Raw genomic sequence first — 23,796 nt, 5'->3', positions numbered from 1 at the left:
CAGTACAACCAAGATGAACTTACCATCGGTTGTGTTGTTTGCATTTGTAGTAAGTTCTTTACATTTGTATGTATGTTCTATGTTTTTTATATTCTTACTTGCATTCTCTGTAGTGTTAACTGTAAACTAAATGCCATCTACATAATATTCCCTCCCTCCCCTTTCTTACATCCATTTTGGCTTTAACATACTTATTTTGGATTTCATTAAATTTTTTCCAACATTTTATTTTTATACTTTTGTTTTGTGGGGCATTGCTTTTGCCTGTACATATATAGCTTTTAACAAACTGGGTTTGCTGCTTAGTGTATCAACCTCATATTGTGGTAGCAATTTGGCATGATACTTGTAGTTGCTTTGGTACTGCACTATTCTAAATAAAGAGCACTGCTCCGGTGGAGAAATATATTGCTATTTATTTAAAGTTTATGCCTAAACTCAGAGATAGCATTAGCATGGGCACATGATACAAGAAAGCAAGCTTATATAGCATCCAGATAGTGCCAGATTTGACTCTGCTTATAGGTAGGCGAAGGCACTGTGAAGGCCTAAACACAGTACAGTCAGTCCTTATATAACATGTGTTTACACTACATGAATTCGATCATACACGATTTATAAATAGGGGAACAATATCATATATAACACGAACCGAATTCGCTTATGCACGATTCGCCTTTGTGTTGTCAAGAAATACGAGTCGAACTTGGAATCACCCCAACTGAACGCAACACAATAGGAATGAAGAGAAGATTCTGAAAATGTATTTATGTTATTTATATCAGTGAAAGGGAAACACACTTCACCATAATAAAGTAAAAACCTACACAATTCCAGCTATCGGTATTATCACAAATGCAATTAGATAGAGTTTACTACCAGTTTATAACAGATTCCACTAGAAGGAACGCAACTGGAAATTGTTTTTATTGTTTTATGGTAGTAACCCCCAGAAATGTGCTTTAGTAAAATGTGAGCTAGTGAGGTGTTAATAGAGTTGTCTCTGCCTTTACGGTGTTGTTTATTCAGTTGCTACACACACACACACACACACACACACACACACACACACACACACACACACACACACACACACACACACACACAGCTTCTGTTTATGTGTATCAAGTGTGTCTCCTCGTTTTGTAATTGTGCTTTATTCCTTAAAAATGAGTAAAATACTTAAAAGGTGTGAAAAGGAAGCGTCCTGGTGAAGACACTACAGATTCAGAGAGAAAAAGAAAGCAAGATCGATAAACAGAGGCAGACTGGGTCAAAAATTCTTACCCGGGAAAATTTGTAGTGGCCTCATACTAGCGTTTATTAGCATTAGCATTAGTAGAGGCATATGATGCAAGAAAGCAAGCTTATTCAGCATCAGCCAATAAAAAAAAAAAAAAAAACAACCACTACTCCCATTTCACCCCTCAATTCGTTCGAAATACCTGTCCAGCTGAGCCTTAAATTTGTTTAGGCTATCAACTTCAACAACAAGCGATGGAAGTCTATTCCACAAACCAACTGCCCGCTGGCTAAAGGCGAATTTCCGCACATCTATCCGACATCCGTCCTTCCTCAATTTGAATTTATGCCCTCTCAGGTGATTATTCTGAGCAAGAGGAAGAATCCCATCGGCATTGAGCATGCTCAAGCCATTCAAAGCCTTGTACACCTCTATCAGATCACCTCGGCGATGCCTAGTCTCCAGGCTCTGTAATTTGCAAAACTTAAGCCTTTCTTCGTAAGAGCAACCCTTTGTTCCATTCACTAATCTTGTTGCCCTTCTCTGTACTCGTTCCAGCAGCTCTACATCCTTCTTGAAATGAGGCCTCCAGACCTGTATACAGTACTCAAGGTGTGGCCTGACCAATGCCTTATACAAGGGAATAATCACATCCCTGTCCCTGCTAGAAAAATTCCTGTATATCATTGACAAGACACCATGAGCTACTCTTGCAGCTCGTCTGCACTGCTCAGAGAACTTCATATCTGCCTGCACAATTACCCCCAGGTCCTTTTCATTCTCTACCACTGTCAGCGTAGTACCACAGAGTTGATACGTTGATCTGGGGTTACTGTTTCCCATATGTAGTACTTTACATTTGTCAATGTTAAACTTCATTTGCCACCTCTCAGCCCATCTGCTCAACCTTTCCAGATCCTGTTGCAGCAGCATAGTATCAGTAGTGTCCTTAACAACCCTGCCAACCTTTGTATCGTCTGCAAACTTGGACATTAAGCCTGATACACCATCATCAATATCATTTATAAATACAGAAAACAACAATGGACCCAACACTGAACCCTGAGGAACTCCACTAATAACATTAGTCCACGTTGAGCAGTGTCCATTGATTACCACTCTCTGTCTTCTGCCACTCAACCATCCCTTTATCCATAGCAGCAATTTGCCTCGAATGCCACACTTCTCCAATTTGTGCAGCAGTCTTCCATGCGCAACAGTATCAAAAGCCTTTCTAAGATCCAAATATATAATATCAAAGTTATTCCCTGCATCCAGTTCTTTTGTGACTACATCATAGTATCCAATCAAATTGGTCAGACAAGACCTGCCCTTAACAAACCCATGCTGTGTCTGAGCTATAACTGAATTCTTGTCCAGATGATCCTGCAGTGCTTCTTTAACCAGTGCCTCCATTAATTTTCCTGGAACCGAAGTTAAACTAACAGGTCTATAATTACTTGTGTCAGCCTTTGATCCTCCTTTTTGAATTGGGGTTACATTTGCACATCTCCAGTCTATGGGTACCTCCCCTGAGTCCAAAGAAGCTCTCATAATTATGGCTAGGGGTTTGCTTACTTCCTTTGCTGCCTCCTTTAATATAACTGGATAGATCCCATCCACCCCGGGTGCCTTTTTTATGTTTATCCTCAACAGTTTCTCCTCCACTTTCCTCTCAGTTATTAGAAAATCATCTAGCTCACTGCCAATGTTTACTTCACCTACGACATTCCCCTTCCTGAATAACTCCTCATGTGTGAATGTAGATGCAAAATACTCGTTTAGATTGTTAGCCACCTGAGCTGGATCCTCAACTGTTGAACCATCAACATCCAGTGGACCAATCTGATTCATCCCTTTCCTTCTTGAGTTTAAATAGGTAAAGAACTCTTTTCTGTTTTTCTTTGCATCCTTTGCCAAGGATTTCTCATAATCTGCCTTTGCCTGCCTAATCTCCTTTGTGACTTGGTTACAGACCAACTTATATCTATCATAGGCTTCCACGTCACCCATTAATTTGTATGTATCCCATGCATTTTTCTTCTCTGCCATATGTCTCATTAGTTCATCTGACAACCATTTAGGCCTGAACCTTGAACAATATTTCTTGGTTGGTATGTAAAGCCTGGTAGCTTCCAAGATTAGTTCCTTGAATGCTTCCCATTTTGAATTTGCTGTTGGTAACATCTTCAGTTGGTCCCACTGTATAGAATTTAAATACTGTCTCAGACCATCATAGTCGCCTTTACGAAAGCAAAAACCCTTCCCTTTACCTCTGATGGTAGTTACCTCCTTGAGTAAATCCCACTTCAGCACACTGTGATCACTGCCACTCAGTGGTTCATTTATCTGCAGATTCCTAATGCATGAAGAATCACTACTGATAATCAGATCAAGAGTATTACTCCCTCTAGTTGCCTCCCGAATATGCTGGTGTAGAAAACAATCATCCAATAAATCCACAAAAGCCTTGCTAGTGTGTGAGTGACCAACCCACAAATTCCAGTCAATATCTGGGAAATTAAAATCCCCCATTATAAGACTCTCTGATTTACTGGCCCATTCTATTTCCCTGTACAGTATCTTATTATACTCATCAGAGTCATTAGGCCTATAGCACACTCCTACTCTCAATTTTGATTTACCTATGCTTATGTCACACCAAACTGACTCAACACTGCACTGTCCAGCGATGTCAACTGGCTTCACTTCCTTGGTTTTTATGTGTTTTTTAACTAATAGCATAACCCCTCCTCCCTTCCTATCCTGTCTATCCTTTCTGTAGACGTTGTACTCCCCAAATTCCAGTTCTGCATTCCTTATATCTGTGTGACACCACGTCTCTGATATCCCAACAATATCTGCCTTTGATGTTTTGAGTAATACCTCAAATTCATTAAATTTATTTACTAAACTCCTAGCATTAGTGTACACGCAAGTATACATGCACCTGTTCCTATTCTTAGCTACCCTAACACAACCCATGTGTTTACTTGTACCGCAATGACTTCCAGCAGTCTCTGAAATGGCCAAAATCACACCAGCCTCCGGCCCACCGAGATTTCCCCAGGTAAGGCTTATGGCCAGTCCGCCTCTGTCGATAGAGAAAAAATATGAAATTGTGAAACGCTTTGAGCAAAATGAAAGACCATGTGATATTGCACGTGCTACGTGCCTAAATGAGGCAACGCCGAGAATTACAAAGAATGCAGAGAAAATAAAAACAACTTTCATAGCAGGAACAACTCAAAGTGTAATTAAAATCCATTAGATTAAGACACAAAGAATTGGAAGAGATGGAACGGCTGTCATCTGTTTGGATAGAAAATCGAACAAAAAACAAGTTTGCTTACGATAGAAGCAAAAGCATTAGCAATATTTTATTACGTAATAGTCGTAATGAAATACTTATGTATTTTATTACGATAATTTATTGTGTTTGGTAATGTTTTGGTTACAAATGTGTGTTCAATCTTGGGTGGTCAGCACCTAACCCTATTTTTCCCCATAGGGCCTGTTGTTTATATTGCACGATTTTACATTGCACGAGGGTTTCTAGGAACACAACTATCGTGCTATACGAGGACTGACTGTATGTGAGATGTGAGATATTGCATTTTGAATTGGATTGTTCAGCTCTTCACAGTGTCTACCTACCCTCTGATGAGACTCCAAGCAGAGTTGAAACTGGCAGTCTGGACAATGGCATGCACTTTAAATAAAATAGCAGTATATTTTAGAGCAATATCATCTTGTGGCTAAGTGGGAAATCTGGTTTACTTGTAGCTATGTACAAAAAGAAGCTTTTGCCTGAGCTCATTTATGTATACTTACAGTAGGAAGTTTTGTAGAAATATATACTTAAGTGTGAGTATGACAAGCTCCACCCATGTGCTCTTTGTTAATTTATTTTATTATTTTTTATTTGTCATAGCAAAGTACTTCATGCATAAGCTCTGAATGAAGAACAGTACCACTGAAACAAAAAAAAAAAAAAAAAATATTCATTCCACATGTATGCACAAGTGTTGGTAGTTTATTCCAACAATCAGTTTTTCTCTACATGAAAATAAATTTTCCCACATCTGTCCTGCAACAACTATCCTTTTCCATCCAATTTATGTTCTCTTGAGTGTTATTCAGGAAAGAATAAGGATACCATCGGCCTTTAGTTTACTTAATCCATTTAAGTTTTATATACTTCTGTCAAGTCTCCTCATAAGTGCTTAGTTTCTTTGACTGAAATTTGCAGAACTGAAATCTTTATTGGTAAGAATATCCTTCTGTGTCCCTGACTAATGTTGTTCTCTGCACACATTACAGCAGATCTACATTCTCCCTAAAATTAGGCTTCCAAACTTATACACAGTATTTAGGATATAGTCTAAACTTCGGTTTATACAGTATAAAAATAATTTTCTTGACCTTGCTGGCAAAATTCTTGTCTCTGCACTGCTCAGAGATTAAATTGGACTTACAGTTACCACTCAGTCATTTTCATTCTACACTACTTTAGTGTGGTGCTACCCAATTGGTATATTATACTGTTACCCAAATGAAACACCTTACATTTATCAGTGCTAATCTTCAGTTATCACTCTCAGTCTATCTGCCTGATTTATTGTTGCCTTGTTGGAGTAGTAGACCTAATTAATGTCATTAACCATCCTGCAAATTTTTGTATCAATCAAAACGTAGATATTAAACTTAATTATGCCTTCATTAATATTGTTAATAAATATTGATAACAGTAAGGAATTCAACACCAAGGCAGTCTATTAATAACCACTCCATCGCCTGTCACTGATGCATTCCGTTACCCACGGCAGTAACTTCTTCCTAAGGTAAAATCCAGATATCATCCTAGTTTTCCAGAATTTGCGCTATTGTCCCAAAAATGGTTTCCTGGTTTGCTGAAATTTTAAATGTAATGGTTTACCCAGCAGTGTTTTTCTTAATTTATAGGAATTTGTATTTATAGTTCTGAAAAAACCACTTATTCCATGTAAGGTCACCATGAGCTTATTCTAAGAAAATAAGAATGACAGCTAAATGTTTGTTTCTGTGGTGCAGATTTTTATTGCATATTGACAGTCAACAGTCTGCATTGCATAGTGCACAATTTGCCTTGCAATCTCCATGAAATTAAAAATGTAGTTGTGGAAGAACAAAAACAGCAGGATCTGAAAAACATGCCATTGGATCTGATGGATCTGAAAAACATGCCATTTTCGAAACACAGCTTGCTCTTAGTATTAACATTGGAAGGTGTCGCTACATGTACAACAAATAATAAAATAAATAATTGAAAGAAGACAAATTAATGATTTCCCCAAGAAAATGAATGGTGAAACCAGTCCTAAATAGGCCAAATAAGTTGATAATATTGGCAAGTTATCCTCTCTTTCATACTGAGACACAGCTCATGTTCATTTCTTCTGGCTTGAATAGGGCAATTTGCTTGTGTGTTTTAAATGTTATGCTAACATTTGAAAATCTGAACATAGAACTTCAGTGCAACATATTTGATCTCTACTGAGTTGAACACCTAGATATGCTGAAGAATGTTATGTTCAAATTTGTAATACCAGTAGTTTATAAATCTTCCACTTCCATTTGAATGGAACAAAGGGGTGCTCTTACGAAGAAAGACTTAAGTTTTGCAAATTACAGTGTCTGGAGACTAGCGAGGTGATCTGATAGAGGTGTATAAAGCCTTGAATGGTTTGAGCATGCTCAATGCTGATGGGATTCTTCCTCTTGCTCAGAATAATCACCTGAGAGGGCATAAATTCAAATTGAGGAAAGACAGATATAGGATAGATGTGAGGAAATTTGCCTTTAGCCAGCGGGTGGTTGGTGGAACAGACTTCCATCCTTTGTCGTGGAAGTTGATAGCCTAAATAAGTTTAAGGCTCAGCTGGACACGTATTTCGAACGAACAGAGGGGTGAAGTGGAGGTGGTTATTTTTTATTTATTTATTTATTTATTTTTGGCTGATGCTGCATAAGCTTGCTTTCTTGCATCAAATGCCTCTACTAATACTAATGCTAATGTTAATTTTAGAAGTTGATTCCATGGCAGAATAAACTAGAAGGATGATTCTGACTTAGTAATGGTCATTTCTACTGCCAGAGTCATAGATAGTCTGAAACAGGGGGAGGATTCTGTTCTTTTGTGCCATTGAAAGTTGCCATTAAAACATGGTATTACAAGTTTTCATCAGTTAGTATGTAGTTTGTCAACCTATCAAGTGCGTTTTATGAAAGAATCAAAAATTAATGTGCAGTGGTCCTTGTTTGGGAACTGTTAAGTACACAAAGAAGCATGAAATATAACAAATTATTCCTAGTCATGTTTAGCATTTTAAAAATTCCTCATAGCAATACTAAGTGTGAAAGTATATACAGCTAGATTTGAGAAACAAAACTGAATTCAGGTCTTCTTTTAGCATTAGTTGAGGCATATGATGCAAGTGAGCAAGCTTATACAGCATCAGCCGGAAAAAAATCCTTCTCATTTCACCCATCCAGTCACTCCAAATGTTTGTCTGGTTCAACCTTAAATTTAATTAAGCTATCAACTTCCGCAACAACAGATGGAAATCTGTTCCAGCAATCAACTACCTGCTGGATAAAGGCAAACTTCTGCACATTTATTCTACAACTGTCTTTCCTCAGTTTGAATCTGTGCCCCCTCAGGTTCTTAGTCTGAGCAAGCAGAGGTATCCTATCAGTTGAGCTTGCTCAAACCATTTCAAGCCCGTATACACCTCAATCAGATCACCTCGCAGGTGCCTAGTCTTCAGATGCTGCAACTTGCAGAGCTTAAGCCTTTCTTCATAAGCACACCCCTTTGTTCCTCTCACCAATCTTGTTGCCCTTCTCTGTACTCATTCTAGCAATGCTATATCCTTCCTAAAATGAGGCCTCTAGACCTGTACGCAGTACCCAAGGTGTGGCTTGACCCTTGCCCTATACAAAGGGATAATCACTTCCTTGTCTCTGCTAGCAAAATTCCTATATATCATTGACAAAACTCCATGACCTGCTCTGGCAGCCCATCTGCACTGCTCAGAGAGCTTCATATCTGACTGCACAATTACCTCCAGGTCTTTTTCATTCTCCACCCCCCCCTGAGTGTAGTACCACACAGTTCGTACGTTTCTCTTGGATTACTGCTACCCATATGCAGTGCTTTGCATTTGTCAATGTTAAACTTAAGTTACCACTTCTCAGCCCATCTGCCTAACTTTTCTAAATCCTGTTACAGTAGCATACTGTCTTTAGTGTCATTAACAACCCTGTCAACCTTTGTATCATCTGTAAACTTGGATACACATTAAGCCTGATATACCTTCATCGATATTGTTGATTAATACACAAAATAACAATTGGCCCAGCACCGAACCTTGGGGACTCCGCTAATAACATTAGTCCACGTAGAGCAGTGTCCATTTATTACCACTCTCTGCCGGCAGTCTCCCACTCAACCATCACACTATCCATTACAGCAACTTCCCCTTAATGCCATACCGTTCCAATTTGTACAGCATTCTTCCATGTGCCACAGTATCAAAAGCTTTCCTGAAATCCAAGTATGTGATATCAAAATTATTTTTTTCATCCAGATCCTTTGTGAACACATTGTAGTATCTAATCAGATTGGTCAGACAAGACTTCCCCTTAACAAACCCATGCTGTGTCTGAACTATTACTGCAGTCTTGTCTAGATGATCCTGTGTCACCCTTTGAACCCCCTTTGTGAATTGGGGATACATTGGCACATCTCCAGTCCATGGGGACCTCCCCTGAATCTAAGAATGCTTTCATAATTACCTCTAAGGGTTTGCTAACTTCCCTCACTGCCTCCTTCAATATAACTGGATAGATTCCATCCACCCCAGGCACCTTTTTTATGTTTAACTTCAACAATTTCTCCTCCACTTTGCTCTCAGTTATTACAAAATCACTTAGCAACCCTGCCAGGCCTTGTTAGAGTTTGATTAACTTCTGACATTCTCCTCATGTGTGAATATAGATGCAAAATACTCATTCAGTTTATCAGCTACTTGAGCAGAATCATCAATAGTCAAACGATCTATGTTAAGTGGACTAATCTGATTCATCCCTTACTTCAGAGTTTATGTAAGTAAAGAAGTCTTAGCTGATTTTCTTTTCATCCTAACCTAACCTAACGTAACCTTTGCCAAAGATTTCTCATAATCTGCATTTGCCTGCCTTAACCTCCTTTGTAACTTTATTATGGACTAGCTTATATCTGCCATAGGCTTTTGTGTTATAATTTATATGCATCCCATGCATTTTTCTTCTCTGCCATGAGCCTCATTAATTCATCTGACATCCATTTAGGCCTGAACCGTGAACACTATTTCTTAGTTGGTATGAAAAGCCTAGTAGCCTCCAAGATTAAGTCCCTGAAGGCTTCCCATTTAGAATTTACCATTGGTAACATCATCAGTTGATCCCACTGTATAGAATTTAAAAACTGTCTGAGACCAATGTAGTCACCTTTACAAAAGCAAAAACTTTTCCCTTTACCCTTGATGGTAGTTACATCTTTAAGTAAATACCACATCAGTAGACTGATTCACTGACACCTAGTGGTTCCTTTATCTACAAATTCTTAATGCATGAATAATCAATGCAAGCATTTTTACTGCAAGTTAAAGTTAATTGAGATTAACTTCCAGTAAAAATGCTTGCCTTACCATTAATCTCAATTAACTTGCAGTTATAATTAACAGTGGCTATTATTGAACTCATACATTTGATTAACAATGGAGAGTTAACTAACAAAGTTAATAGTGAAAGTCAATTAATGATTTTATTTATTTAATCATTAATCGAATGGCAAAAAATGAAAACACAATTGCCATTTTTCCCATTAAAAGCACTCTAAAGACCACACATTAGTTCTCAGCCAATCATCAATCTCTAAAGTCACATTGTTGCATTTATCAGCACTTGGAGTCCATCTTTTTTGTGTATTCTGCCCTTTGAGTGCAAACATCCCCCTGTGATTTAAAAATATTGTTGTGATTATAAATTACGACAAATTTATGAAATTAAATTAATAGTCATGGCCCTAAAAGTGAGTGTAAAAGAAAAGCAAGTAGTAAATTTCTTTGCAAACAAAAAGCAGAGAACTATTTCAACATGTGAAAACAGCATTAAAGTTTTGCAATGACGTTTTCAGCTAAAGGTAAGAATTTTATCAATTTACTGTCAATTTGCCATACCATTAATATCTGAACACTCCGTCCATTAATAATAGTTGGTCATATCCTACCAAACACCACATGTCAGACACAACTATAAATATGCTCATAGGCCTTCAAGGAGACAGTAGTGCAATTGTGAATGCAAGTTGCTGTGATCAGTGCAGTGGGAATTCCAATGCACTGTGATACTAGGATGCCACGTAAGCAATCAATCTGTATGTGACACTTCAATGGTACTAAAAATTCCTAGGTTGATGATTGGCAATGTGATCTGCAAATGGAAGAGGACTGGTGCTGAAACCATCATAGAAAACCTCCGAAGCTGATAGTACACAATAGAGCACCCCTGCAAAGAGTTGTAAGCTTGGAATGCAAGTCTACTTTGTAACAGCACACATAGGCCCCTCAGTGAGACAACTGGGACATATGTCAACACCAGTACAGTGCACAGGACACTGCATGATATGGATTAACACAATTGTGTAACTGTCCACAAGCCAGTAATTACCCTAAGTATGTCAGATGCCGTATGGCTTGGTGTATAAGCTTGGACTGTAAACCAATAAAAAACTGTGCTTTGGAATAACTAGTCATAGTGCATGGTCTTCCAGTCTTACAGTGATGCATGGAAAAAGCTACCTGCCAGATTGTGTTGTGTGACAGTGAAGTTTGGTAGAGGCAGCACGATGGTCTGGGGCTGTTTTTTTTGTGGTTTAGCCTGGGACCATTAGTTGTTTTGGACAAAACCATGAATGTTGAAGTCTATTCAGACATCCTGGATAGTAATGCATTACCTATGTTGTGGCAGCATGTCAGAAAGGGCTGATACATGGTATCAGCAGACCAGCGCTCCATGTCATACTGCTAGTGTTGTGATGGACTGTTTTGAGTACTTGAGTGTCAAAATTTTGGACTGGTCATCTCAGAGCTCACCACAATCCTATAGAGAACCTCTAGGATGAATTGGATTATTGAGTGTATGTGAGGAGAGAGACCCCTAAAAAACATAGCTGAACTGGTTGCCACTTTGAAGGCTGAATGGTAGAAAATATCTGAGGACATTTACAGAACAACTGGTTAACATTAACAGAAAACAATTTACACAAAATTGCTGTCATAAAGGCTAAAGGTTTCAGTACATTAGTTTTTGTGTAAATGAAAGTTATCTGTAGCTATGCTGGTGTCACAATGGATATATATATAAAAAATGTTTTGTTAGAACTAAGTATTCAACTTTTGTTTTTTTCTTTTAGGGATAAAAAGAAAAAGAAACTTTGGTTAGATGAGGGAAGGTGGCAGCATGACATGTTTAGAGAAGATGAGCAAATTCCAAAATCTAGAGATGAACTGATGTCCATTTATGGATATGACATACGCTGTGAAGATTGTCCTCCTCGTGCTCGGAGAAGGAGGAGATATGGGTAAGTAGTTTTTCTCGTTGTTATGCAACTAATTCGACAAGCAGCTTCAGTTTTTAGTAGGCATCTGAGTGAAACTAAAAGAAGTAGTTATTTGTGAAGCTTCACTCTGCCAAATTTAAGGGTCTGTAATTTATTATTATTATTATTGTAATTCTGCACTGTATTAAACAACACTAATTAATGACACATTTGATAGTTTAAAAACATAGCTAACATAGCCTTGTTCTTGTTTACGGCAGTGCATATGGAGACTTTTTACCCCATAGATCACTGTAAATGAAAAAAAAAAAGTTTCCTAATCACAGAAGAATATGGCAGAGAATAAATATTTGTACTTAAACACTGTGTAAAGATCTACAGAATTATGTTTATAGGAAGAGAATCATGAATAAAAAAAAAAAAGCTGAAATGTCTTTTAACAATATTCTTACATTTTCACAATATTTTGTAAATTGCTATTAGTTTTAACATCATTGATTATCACGCTACATTATTGGTAGACTTATTTTTACTGTTTACTGGTTTAATTTATAAAAGTCGATTAAATTTCATCATTAAGTAATAAACAAGTTATGAGTAAACTTGTTTATTACCTAATGAAGTGGTATGATTGGCAGGTGCTACAGCAAATTCAATGGCTGTGCTTGTTGAATGTTCAAAGATTAATGTTATTTAAGTCTTTAATCAGTGGAAAGATGCTCAGAAAACATCCAAAATGATGCAGCTGAGAAATATATGGTGATGGAGCAAGTTGCTCTAACTGGAGTGGATTAACAACTGTAATTGCCATGAAATGGTGGAACAGTTGTATTTAATGTGGGAACATCACACGACATCACTACTCACTCCATGTAAAGAACCCTAAAAGAGGGAGGGGGAGCACTATGGAGTAAAAGACCCTTGAAGAAGCTGCTAATCTCAGATACCAACCAGAAAATAGAGCTGCATAGGTGCTAGAACACAGAGGAAGGATTCAAAAATGACTGTGCGCAAGTCATATGATCTGAAGAATGCATATATGCAGGAAACCACACGAAATACTAAAACCATCCTGTTTCCATAATGACAGTATAGACTGCTGGAAGTGTAATGGTGTGGGGCATGTTTTTATGGTATACCCTTGGTTTCCTGATCCCACTGGAGGATACAACACCGAGCACAAAGGCATGCCAAAATATTGTTGTTGATTAAATACAGCCAGCAATATTGCATGTTTACCTATACAGATGGATAATTTCAAGATGATAATGCAATCATCCACTGTGTCAAGTGTATAAAAGAGTGTTTTGAGGAACACAAAGGCTTTAGGTATCTGTCCTGGTCAACCCAATATGTGGACCTCCATTTCAGTGAGCATCTGGGGAATGAACTGGAAGGGTGTGGTCGTTGGTGTAGTCCTCTGCTCACAGCACAGAATTGAATGTTCATTACATGAGTGGTCCAACATTCCTAGTGTCACTTTTCATCACCTTATTGATTCTATGCCACATTTTGTTGGAGTAGTGATACAGCCTGCGGCAGGATCCAAGGCCGACCGGGCTAGCCAGGTGGGTAAAGTGCCTGCCTGCCTGCCTGGCAACCCAAAGGTTGCGGGTTTGAATCCTGCCTCGGGCTTGGATCAGAGTAAAATGCAAAAACTTTGGGAGGTGCATTATGGCCACAGAAACTGATGCGCCAACAACTAACAAAAAAAAAAAAAAAAAAACCTACTCCAAGACAATGCTTATTATTATTTATTTTTTTTTTTCCCCCCATCTGTGTCACCACTAAAATGGCTGAAGATGCTCATTATCATCTTCCTATGCTAAAATTTGTCCAGTTTTTCATCTTGATGATCTTTTCAGTAATTTGCTATGTCTTCTGGACATGGCAGATTACTCAAAACTTTCAAGATGGAAAACTGGGCTGATGATCAAGATGAAATTGCACAGTCCAAAATTTCTTTTCTTTCATTTTTTTTTTTAATATATATATTATTATTATTATTGGGCTCTTCCTGTCTGTGGCTTTGGCTACCACAGGGTTTGCCCACCAGTGCTTTTATACTCCCTACTGCCTGGCCCGCCTCCTCATGACAATAAACTGGAGGTTTTTGTGTGAAAACATAGGCCTTTAGGCTAAGAGGCTGGATGAATAACATAACCGCACACTAACACTACATCAACACCTACTATTTGTTATTGTTGTTATTTGGGTTTTTTTTTTTTTTTTTTTTTTAGGAGCATTAGCAACTAAGGCCATATTGCTCCGGTGCGGTGGTCATTCCCTGACCTTTGCGCATCCTCCATATTTGGTGGTGACAGGCTCGAACCCCGGTCTAATCAAGAAGTGTGCGCTACGCACTACTGCTCCTTCCCACCTGTCTACGGAGGCGCCTCAACACCTACTAACCTACATAAATCTGTCCTTTACAGAGTTTTGCATTCATCACATTGCCTGATGTGGAGTTGGAGAAAACCCCCAAAGCTGCATTATAGTTTACACTCTATACTATGTTCCCTTCACTGCTGGAAGGTGAGGTCTCTTTGAAGTTGAAGATAACATAGTTATTTCTTCATTTTCATTTTGTTTACCTGGGGGATTTTTTTTATATAGCATAATTCAAACTCCAGATAATCATATCTAATAATTTAAGCTAAATATTATTTATTCATGTTAATGTGCTTATAAATTTCATGTTTCTGATTTCTTTTTATAGTCATGGACCAGTGAAATACACACGTAGTTGGCAAGATGAAGGTGCCTATCTAAAATTAAGAGGTCAGATTCGTGGTGGCAGAACCAGGGGAAGAGGTAGAGGACGAGGAAGAGGTTTTGGTCGTGGTTCTTGGACGTGGAGTCATAATGGGCTTCCTAATGGAAACTCTGTTGATCAGGAAGGTGAAAATGAACGAGATGATGAAGATGAGACCAATAAACACTTGCAGGAAATACCAGAAAAACCTGCTGAAGTTCCTTGTGGAGATGTTATGAATAAAGAAGACTTTCCCGCACTACCTGGAAAAGAAGATGCTGTTCTTCCACCTACAGAAGAGACTGTAGTAACAGAAACAAAACCTGTTATTAGTATAGTGGAAGAAAATCATCAGAAGGAAGAGATACCAGAAGTTGTGAGGACTCAAACATTTGAAAATTCAAGACTTATTCATAAACCTAACCGGAATGATGTTGTTATATCATGTGGTGGTGGTATCCAACGTGGTTCTAGAGGCCGAGGTGGGAGTGGGCGTGGAAGGACTTCTAATAGGGGTCAGAGAGCTGGCCCACCTAGAGGTTTGCGTGAATCTCGTCCAAGAGCAATTCACACACCTGAATCTCAGGGCTTTAGGCGCAATTTTGTCCCTAGACAAGAAGAAAGGAAACAGGACATTCAAATAACCAATGGAATGAAACAGCTGTCAATAAATACAAAACCTCAGCCACATGTAGAACAAAGGATAGAGAAAAAACCAGAGCCCAAAAAAGAACCCACAAGTGAGTAGTGCATTTCCTACCTTCATATATGTATGTTCCTGTTGTAAAATGAATACAGAATGATTAAATTTTTTTGTGAGTCAAGCAAATTATATATAAGGAAAGTCATGTTGAGATATATTATCTCAATATTATTTGCAGATTTTCGATGCATGAAGTGAAAATTAATCTTACAGTAGTTCACAATTTACAAAATTTTAATCTTACAATTGAGAATTTGATGCCACAAATTCACTCCACTCCTGATCATACAGCTGTCAACTGAATTTCAACAACTCTCCAGATCATTGCTTTTGAATGTGAAATTGATAATAATGAAATATTTTTGAACTGTTAATTATTTAGCATACTGTACATAATATAAAGTACTTATATATTTTATCTCCATTTACATATAAATTAACAGTATTGCTAGTTTTCCACATAGTATAGTGGATATGCTGCATGTCACTCATTTGGAGAAGTCTGTTTCAAATTTAGTCAGATTTGAGGAATTCTTAAGGTCCTCAGTTGGAATGACCTCTGGAGGGAGTAGGAGTCATTTCAAGTTCCACCATGAATCATTTCAAGTTTTTCAGCCTGCACAATACATAGGTTAGTTCAAGAATAACAGGCATAATACACATGATAAAGGTCACACATAGGACAATATAAATTTAGTGCACATTATGACAAAAAATAGCCGGTGTGCCAAGAATCTCCCAAAAATAAAAATTACTAAATCTGTTTATTGTACATTACTTTTATTATGCCATATACATTATGTTATTTTTATAGCTGGGGAAATTTTAAAAAAATACTTGATTTAAAATAAGTAAATGCATGCAAACTGAAATTTTACAACTTGGGGTGTGGTTGGGTAGGGGATGGAAACAATTAATGGATCTTGGAATTTTACAGATTAGTAAAAGGTTATCAATAGTTTTCTCACCTAGCTTTTGGCATAACATAATACATAAGACAAGTAATACTTTGACAATACTGTAATAATGACCTAAAAAAAAATTTTGCCAAAGGTCTTCTCATTGCATCATTATGCATAAGGGAAAAGGCACATTACCAAATAATAATAATTCATGATTATAACAAAAAAAAAAACCAAACAAAAAGCAATGAATTTTATGTGTGAACCTTTTGTTTCTTCACATCTGCCATATTGCTTGTTCATTCCTCCAACCAGTGCTTGACAAACAATATGTAGTGCTTCTGTTATAAATCATAACAGAGCAAAATATAACATTTAGCAAAAATCTGTTAACTGGGAGTCAAGTTATTACCTGTGGGTGGACAGACGGACGGACGGACAGAGAAATAATACATGTCAGATTTCCATTGGTCTGATTTTAATGAAATTTTGGTCAGCTCTACAAATCTTTCTAAAAGGCTCAAATATAAAATTTCATGAAAATTTATACACGGGAGTTGAGTGCTACATGGAACAGAAAGAAAGAAATAATAATTGCGCAATTTCTATTGATTCAGTTTTAATTAAATTTGGAATAGTTTAGCAAATGATTTTACAAAACTCAAATATAAAATTTCATGAAAATCCATGCACTGGGAGTTGAGGTGTTAAATGTGGACAGAAAGTGGTTGGTTGGACATGTGAAAACAATATTGGCCACATGATTCAAGGAAGTCGAGTTTTTGCTGAATTAGCAAAAAAAAGAAAAAAAAACCCCTTTGGCTATACAATCTCAGGTCAAGTCTAGTGATGCCTTAAGTCCCAGTGAGATTTCTGTAACCTCCACCTATGTAATCTCTCCTCACATGGAATGGTCAGGCCACGCCTTGAGTACAGCATACAGATCTGGAGGCCTCATTTTAAGAAGGATGTAGAGTTGCTCGAGCATGTACAGAGAAGGCAACAAGATTGGTGAGGGGAATGAAGAGTTCTTCTTACCAAGAAAGGCTTAAGTTCTGCAAATTGCAGTGGCTGGAGACTAGGCACCTGCGAGGTGATCTGATTGAGACATATAACACCTTGAATGGGTTGAGCATGATGAATTCTTCCACTTGCCCAGATTACGAACCCGAGGTGAAATAAATTCAAATTGAGGAAAGACAGTTGTAGAATAGATGTGTGAACATTTGCCTTTAGCCAGTGAATGGTTAATTGCTGGAACAAACTTCCATCTGTTGTTGTGGAAGTTAATAGCTTAAATAAATTCAAGGAGGAACTGGATGAACATTTAGAGGGAATGGATGTGTGAAATTTTTTTTTTTTTTTTTGGTTGATGCTACATAAGCTCATACACTTGCTTTCTTGCATCACATGCCTCCATTACTACTACTATATGGACACTATTCACACTAGATGAGTTGCTTGACATTCGACTCTTCAAGAAGTTCAGTGTCTTTTCTTAAATGTATTCTCCAAACTTGAACACAATATGGTCTTACCCTTGACTTGTATAATGGTACTACAGTCAAATCTCATTAATACAATGTTCAAGGAATCTAAATTTTCATGTTTTGTAATAGTGAGGTCTGTAGTGATGAGGTCCCTTTTTTTTTTTGGTACATATTATATATCCAAGAATAATAATAAATATACAAAAATAAATGAAACAATAAATTAATTTAAATTAATAAAGTAAAATAATAATAACAAAAGCTTTGTCTAACAATACAGTACACTGAGTGGACAGAAATCATGAGATATCTACCTAGTAATGGGTAGGCCTAACTTTTGCCCGGATAAGGGCAGTCACACGGTGAGGCGTTGAGTCCAGTAGGTCACGAAAGTGTTCCACAGGTATTTCCATCCATGCTTGCTGCACCACTGTCCATAATTCCATCGCATTCTTGGGTGGAGGATCGATCCAAAGCTCGAACGGACCTATCCACAGCATCCCAAAGATGCTCCAGAGGGTTCGTGAACGGGGAGGCCATTCCATGGTGGTAAAAAATCTGCGGAATGCTCTTCAAACAATGTTTCTAGTCACCATGGCTCTGTGGGGAGGCAAATTTTCCTGCTGGAAGAGTCTATTGCCCTGTAGGTGCACGATGACCATGAAGGAATGCAGATGGTCTGCAAGGATGGACACGTAACCTGGACCATTCAGAGATGTGTCTCTAGATGTATCTGAGGTCCTAACATGTGCCAGTTGAACACATCCCAGACCATTACTGACTGTCCATCTGCCAGAACAGTTCCTTGCTGACATGATGAGCGCATAGCTTCATGCGGTTTCTGTCAGATATGCACCCACCTTCCGCTTGAAATAACTGGAAACAGGACTCATCGGACCAGGAGACCAGTCTCCAATCTTCCCGGGTCCAGTGCCAATGTTCATTCGCCCAGTTGAGGTGTAGAGGCCTGTGTCATGGTGTTAGAGTGGAACTTTGGTGGGCCAGCAGCTCCCATAATCTATTATGGCTAATGATCTCCTGATGGTCTTTGTGGCGACATTTCTGGCACCTCCCTCGAAATCGGCAGTGATTTGTGCCACTGTCACTCTCCAGTTGGCTGAAACAATGTGAGACAGATGTCGATGGCCACGTTCATCCAACACCTTTCTCTGTCCACAGTGCTGTAGTAGTGGTGGCACGTGATGCAAGAAAGCAGTGTATGAGCTGCCGACCGGGCTAGCCGGGTGGTTAAAATGTCTGCCTGGCAACCCAAAGGTCGCGGGTTCGAATCCCACCTCGGGCTTGGATCAAAGTACTGCAAAAAAAACCTTGAGAGGTGCATTATGGCCACAGAAGCCCATGCGCCAACAACTACCAAAAAAAAAAAAAAAAGTGTATCAACTTATGCAGCATCAGCCAAAAAAAAAAAAAAAAAAAAAAAAACAAATTTCACACATCCATTCCCTCTAAATGTTTGTCCAGGTCCTCCTTGAATTTATTACGCGTGCTCAACCCGTTCAGGGCATTATACACCTCAGTCAAATCACCGTGCACGTGCATAGTCTCCAGCCATTGCAATTTGCAGAACTCAAGCCTCTCTTGGTAAGAGGATCCCTTCATTCCCCTCACCAATCTTGTTGCCCTTCCCTGTACACGCTCAAGCAAATCTACATCCTTCCTAAAATGAGGCCTCCAGACCTGTACGCAGTACTCAAGGCATGGCCTGACTATTGCCTTATACAGAGGGACAATCACCTTCTTTTTCCTGCTAGCAAAATTCCTATATATCATTGACAAAACCCCATGCAGCCTGTCTGCATTGCTCAGAAAACTTCATATCTGACTGCACAATTCTCCCAGGTCTTTTTCAATTTCTACCATCTTAAGTGTAGTACCACACAGTTAGTATGTTTCTCTGTGGTTACTTCTACCCACATGCAGTACTTTGCATTTGTCAAGGTTAAACTTCAGTTGCCACTTTTCAGCCCATCTACCCAAATTTTCTAGTGTTGCAGTAGCACACAGCCATTACTGTCATTAACAATCCTGCCAACCTTTGTATCATCTGCAAACTTCGACACTAAACCTGATATACAAAACTTATTGATATCATTGATAAATATACAAAACAACAGTGGACCCAACACCGAACCCTGTGGGACCCCACTAATAACATTAGTCCACGAAGAGTAGCACCCATTGATTACCACCCTCTGTCCTCTCCCACTCAACCATCCTTTTATCCATTGTAGCAATTTACCCTTATACCATTCTGCTCCAATTTGTACAGTAGTCTTCCATGTGCAACAGTGTCAAAAGCTTTCCTGAAATCCAAGTATATGATATCAAAATTATTTTTTGCATCCAGTTCCTTTGTAACCACATCATAATAACCAATCAAATTTGTCAGACAAGACTTTCCCTTAACAAACCCATGCCTGAATTATTGCTGCAGTCTTGTCTAGGTGATCGTGCAATACATCTTTAACCAGTGACTCCATTATTTTACCCTGAACAGAAATTAAACTAACTGGTCTGTAATTACTCGTGTCACCCTTCGATCCCCTTTGTGAATTGGGGATACGTTTGCACATCTCCAGTCCTTGGGGACCTCCCCTGAGTCCAAGGATGCTCTCATAATTATGGTTAAGGGTTCGCTTATTTTCTTTGCCGCCTCCTTTAATATAACTGGATAGATTTCTCCTGCACTTTGCTCTCAGTTATTACAAAATCATTAAGCACCCTGTTACAATTTGATAACCTTCTGGCATTTTCAAACCTTAATAACTCCTCTTGTGTGAATGTAGATGCAAAATACTCATTCAGTTTGTTTGCTATCTGAGCAGGATTATCAACATTCGAACCATTGATATCAAGTGGACCAATCAGATTCATCCCCTTCCTTTTAGAGTTTATATAAGTAAAGAAATCCTTGCTGTTTTTCTTAGCATCCTTTGCCAAAGGTTTCTCGTAATCTGCCTTCGCCTGCCTAACCTCCTTTGTGACTTGATTACAGACTAGCTTATATCTGCCATAGGCTTCTGTAATGCCTGATAATTTATATTCATCCCATGCATTTTTCTTCTCTGTCACGAGTCTCATTAGTTCATTTGATGATATGTTATTCCGGAAATGCCATATTCCCGATACACTCTTGATACTGTCGAAAAAGGATAGTGCAATTTCTGTATCACCTCTGCGATAGAGTGACCCATGTGTCGGGCACCCGCTATCATCCCTCTTTCAAAGTTGGTTAACAGATGAATGACGTTTATCCCTACCGCCTACGTGAATGCAATGATACAGTGTACCTGTATACCTGCCAAGGGGTAGGTTCGTCCACTAGTGAGAGGGATGACAATGTGACATTGCCCAGGAACCAGGTATCTCTTGAATTCTGTCCTTTCAGTATAATGGAATAACATATTTTTTAAAGATTTATTTTATTCGTTTTATGTTAGATAAACTAAGAGAAATGCAGTTAACGGAAATGAAAATAATGTGCAGTATATATTTTGATATATACAATATTGTAGTATTACAGTAAAAAGAATTACAATATTAGTATAAAAGGAGACATACATACAATTAACTTTTTAATAAGTTAATCTAATTATATTAAAGTAGCACTGCTTAATATTGTTACCACCACGACTAAATTCGGTACTTAGCTTACAGTTAAGTTAATCTAATTTAAATAAAAAATCCAATGTTGTTTGCATAGTTTTTGTCTTATATGCATTTTTAACTTCAGCTCAGACATTATCAAATGCAATACAGTCAGTCGTCGTATAACACGTGTTTACACTACACGAATTCGATCATACACGATTTATAAATAGGGGAACGATATTGTATATAACACAAACTGAATTCGCTTATGCATGATTTGCCTTTGTGTTTACAAGAAATGGCAGTCGAACGCAGAATCACCCCAACCAAACGCAACACGATAGGAATGAAAAGAAGATTCTGAAAATGTATTTATGTTTTTTATATCAATGAAGGGGAAACACATTTCACCCTGATAACGTAAAAACCAACACAATTCCAGCTATCGGTATAATCGCAAATGCAATTAGATCGAGTTTACTACCAACTGGTAGTAAACTCAATCTAATTGATTCCACATACTGCAGCTGGAAATTGTTTTTATTGTTTTATGGTAGTAACCCCTAGAAATGTGCTTTAGTAAAATGTGAGGTGTTAATAGTGTATCTCTGCCTTTATGGTATAGTTTATTCAGTTGCTACATGCGAGCAGCTTTGTTTATGTGTATCAAGTGTGCCTCCTCGTTTTGTAATTGTGCTTTATTCCCTAAAAATGAGTAAAATACTTAATTAAAAGGTGTGAAAAGGAAGCATCCTGGTGAAAACACTGCAGATTCAGAGAGAAAAAGAAAAGCAATATCAATAAACAGAGGTGGACTGGGTCAAAAATTCTTACCCGGGGAAATTTATAGTGGCCTCATACTATGGTTTATGGCCAAAATCACACTGACCCACCGGGGTTTCCCCCGGTAAGGCTTATGGCCAGTCCGCCTCTGTCGATAGAGAAAAAATATGAAATTGTGAAACGCTTTGAGCGAAATAAAAGACCATGTGATATTGCACGTGCTACAGGCCTAAATGAGGCAACGCCAAGAATTACAAAGAATGCAGAGAAAATAAAAACAACTTTGATAGCAGGAACAACTCAAAGTGTAATTAAAATCCATTAGATGAAGACACAAAGAATTGGAAGAGATGGAACGGCTGTCATCTATTTGGATAGAAAATCAAACAAAAAACAAGTTTGCTTATGATAAAAGCATTAGCAATATTTTATTACATAATAGTCGTAATAAAATACTTACATATTTTATTACGACTATTACGTATTAAACTATTATTTATTATTATTTTTTTAAAATTATTTATTGTGTTTGGTAATGTTTTGTTTATAAATGTGTGTTCAATCTTGGGTGGTCGGCACCTAACTCTGTTTTTCCCATAGGGCCTGTTGTTTATATTGCACAAGGGTTTCTAGGAACACAACTATCGTGCTATACGTGGACTGACTGTACTGTACTGTAATTGTTTCTTTATCAACATTACTGCAGGCCAACAAATTCTTTATTATGCTGAATGCATTTTGGGCATCTTTTTTAGATGGTGTGTGTGCGTGCATACACGCGCGCGCTACACTGTCACTGGTAACAAAAACATCATTGTTTTGCTTGGTGTTCAGCAGCTCTTCTGGTGTTGGCATTTCTGTGGTAGAAACTTCATCATCCACCTCCATAAACTCTTCAAGTTTGCCAACAAATTCATATCTCCTTCAAATTTCCCCATTCCTCAATGTTCCTATCACATTCGTCTGCTGGACCATGTTTTTCGATGATATTCTCCCCAAAGCTACTCTTTCTGAAGCAGTTAATTATTACGCTTGATGCAATACTGTCCAAAGCAATAACAAGATTACAGATAGCATCGAAGACATTCCAATTTGGCTGCAAATTGTTCCCTCTTATACTTCGGATCAAGTACAGGTGGGTTCTATATGCTCTCTTCAAGTTATGAATAATGCCTTTTTTCAGTGGCTGCTTAAAACTGGTGGTACTGGGAGCGAAAAACAACAGCCATATATTTGTCAACTTAAGTGTCTTGGCAGAATGAGCTGTACAACGATTTAGAATTGTCAAAATGTTCCTTTTTTCTGGAACCATTCTTCTCTCCATTTTTGATCACCAAGATTGAAAAATTTTGATCTTAAGCCAAGCTCTTCTATTGGTCTCAATCACACGGAAGTTGGTTAACTTCTTTCAAACATCTTGGCTTGGAAAACTTAACAATTACAAGTGGGCGTAGTTTTACACTGCCATCTGAATTGCAGCATAACAGAACAGTCTTTGTTTACTTCCACCCTGACAAGACTCCTCGAACAGCAAATGTTTTCTTTGGCAGCAAATTATAAAATAAACCTGTCTCATCAAGATTAAAAATATCCTTCGTCTCATATTTTCAAGAATAGACCATACAGAACACAATTAGTATGTAGCCTTTTCTTTGTCAACTAA

The 23,796-nt window shown here is 38.0% G+C and overlaps 1 protein-coding gene across 1 annotated transcript in view; it reads left to right on the top strand.

Moving 5' to 3' along the window:
* Positions 1 to 23,796, top strand: part of LOC150075830 (uncharacterized) — a 184,005-nt gene that overhangs the window by 103,277 nt on the left and 56,932 nt on the right. Inside the window, exons 5-6 of the mRNA XM_090387456.1 lie at positions 11,742 to 11,909; positions 14,608 to 15,383. Of these exons, the coding sequence (XP_090243582.1) occupies positions 11,742 to 11,909; positions 14,608 to 15,383 (944 nt within the window). The remainder of the gene's footprint in view (positions 1 to 11,741; positions 11,910 to 14,607; positions 15,384 to 23,796) is intronic.

This window comes from Mastigoproctus giganteus, chromosome 13 (assembly GCF_048544385.1).
Source record: "Mastigoproctus giganteus isolate SK-2022 chromosome 13, ASM4854438v1, whole genome shotgun sequence".
Classification (NCBI taxonomy): domain Eukaryota; kingdom Metazoa; phylum Arthropoda; class Arachnida; order Uropygi; family Thelyphonidae; genus Mastigoproctus; species Mastigoproctus giganteus.
This window is presented reverse-complemented; position numbering and strand designations above follow the sequence as displayed.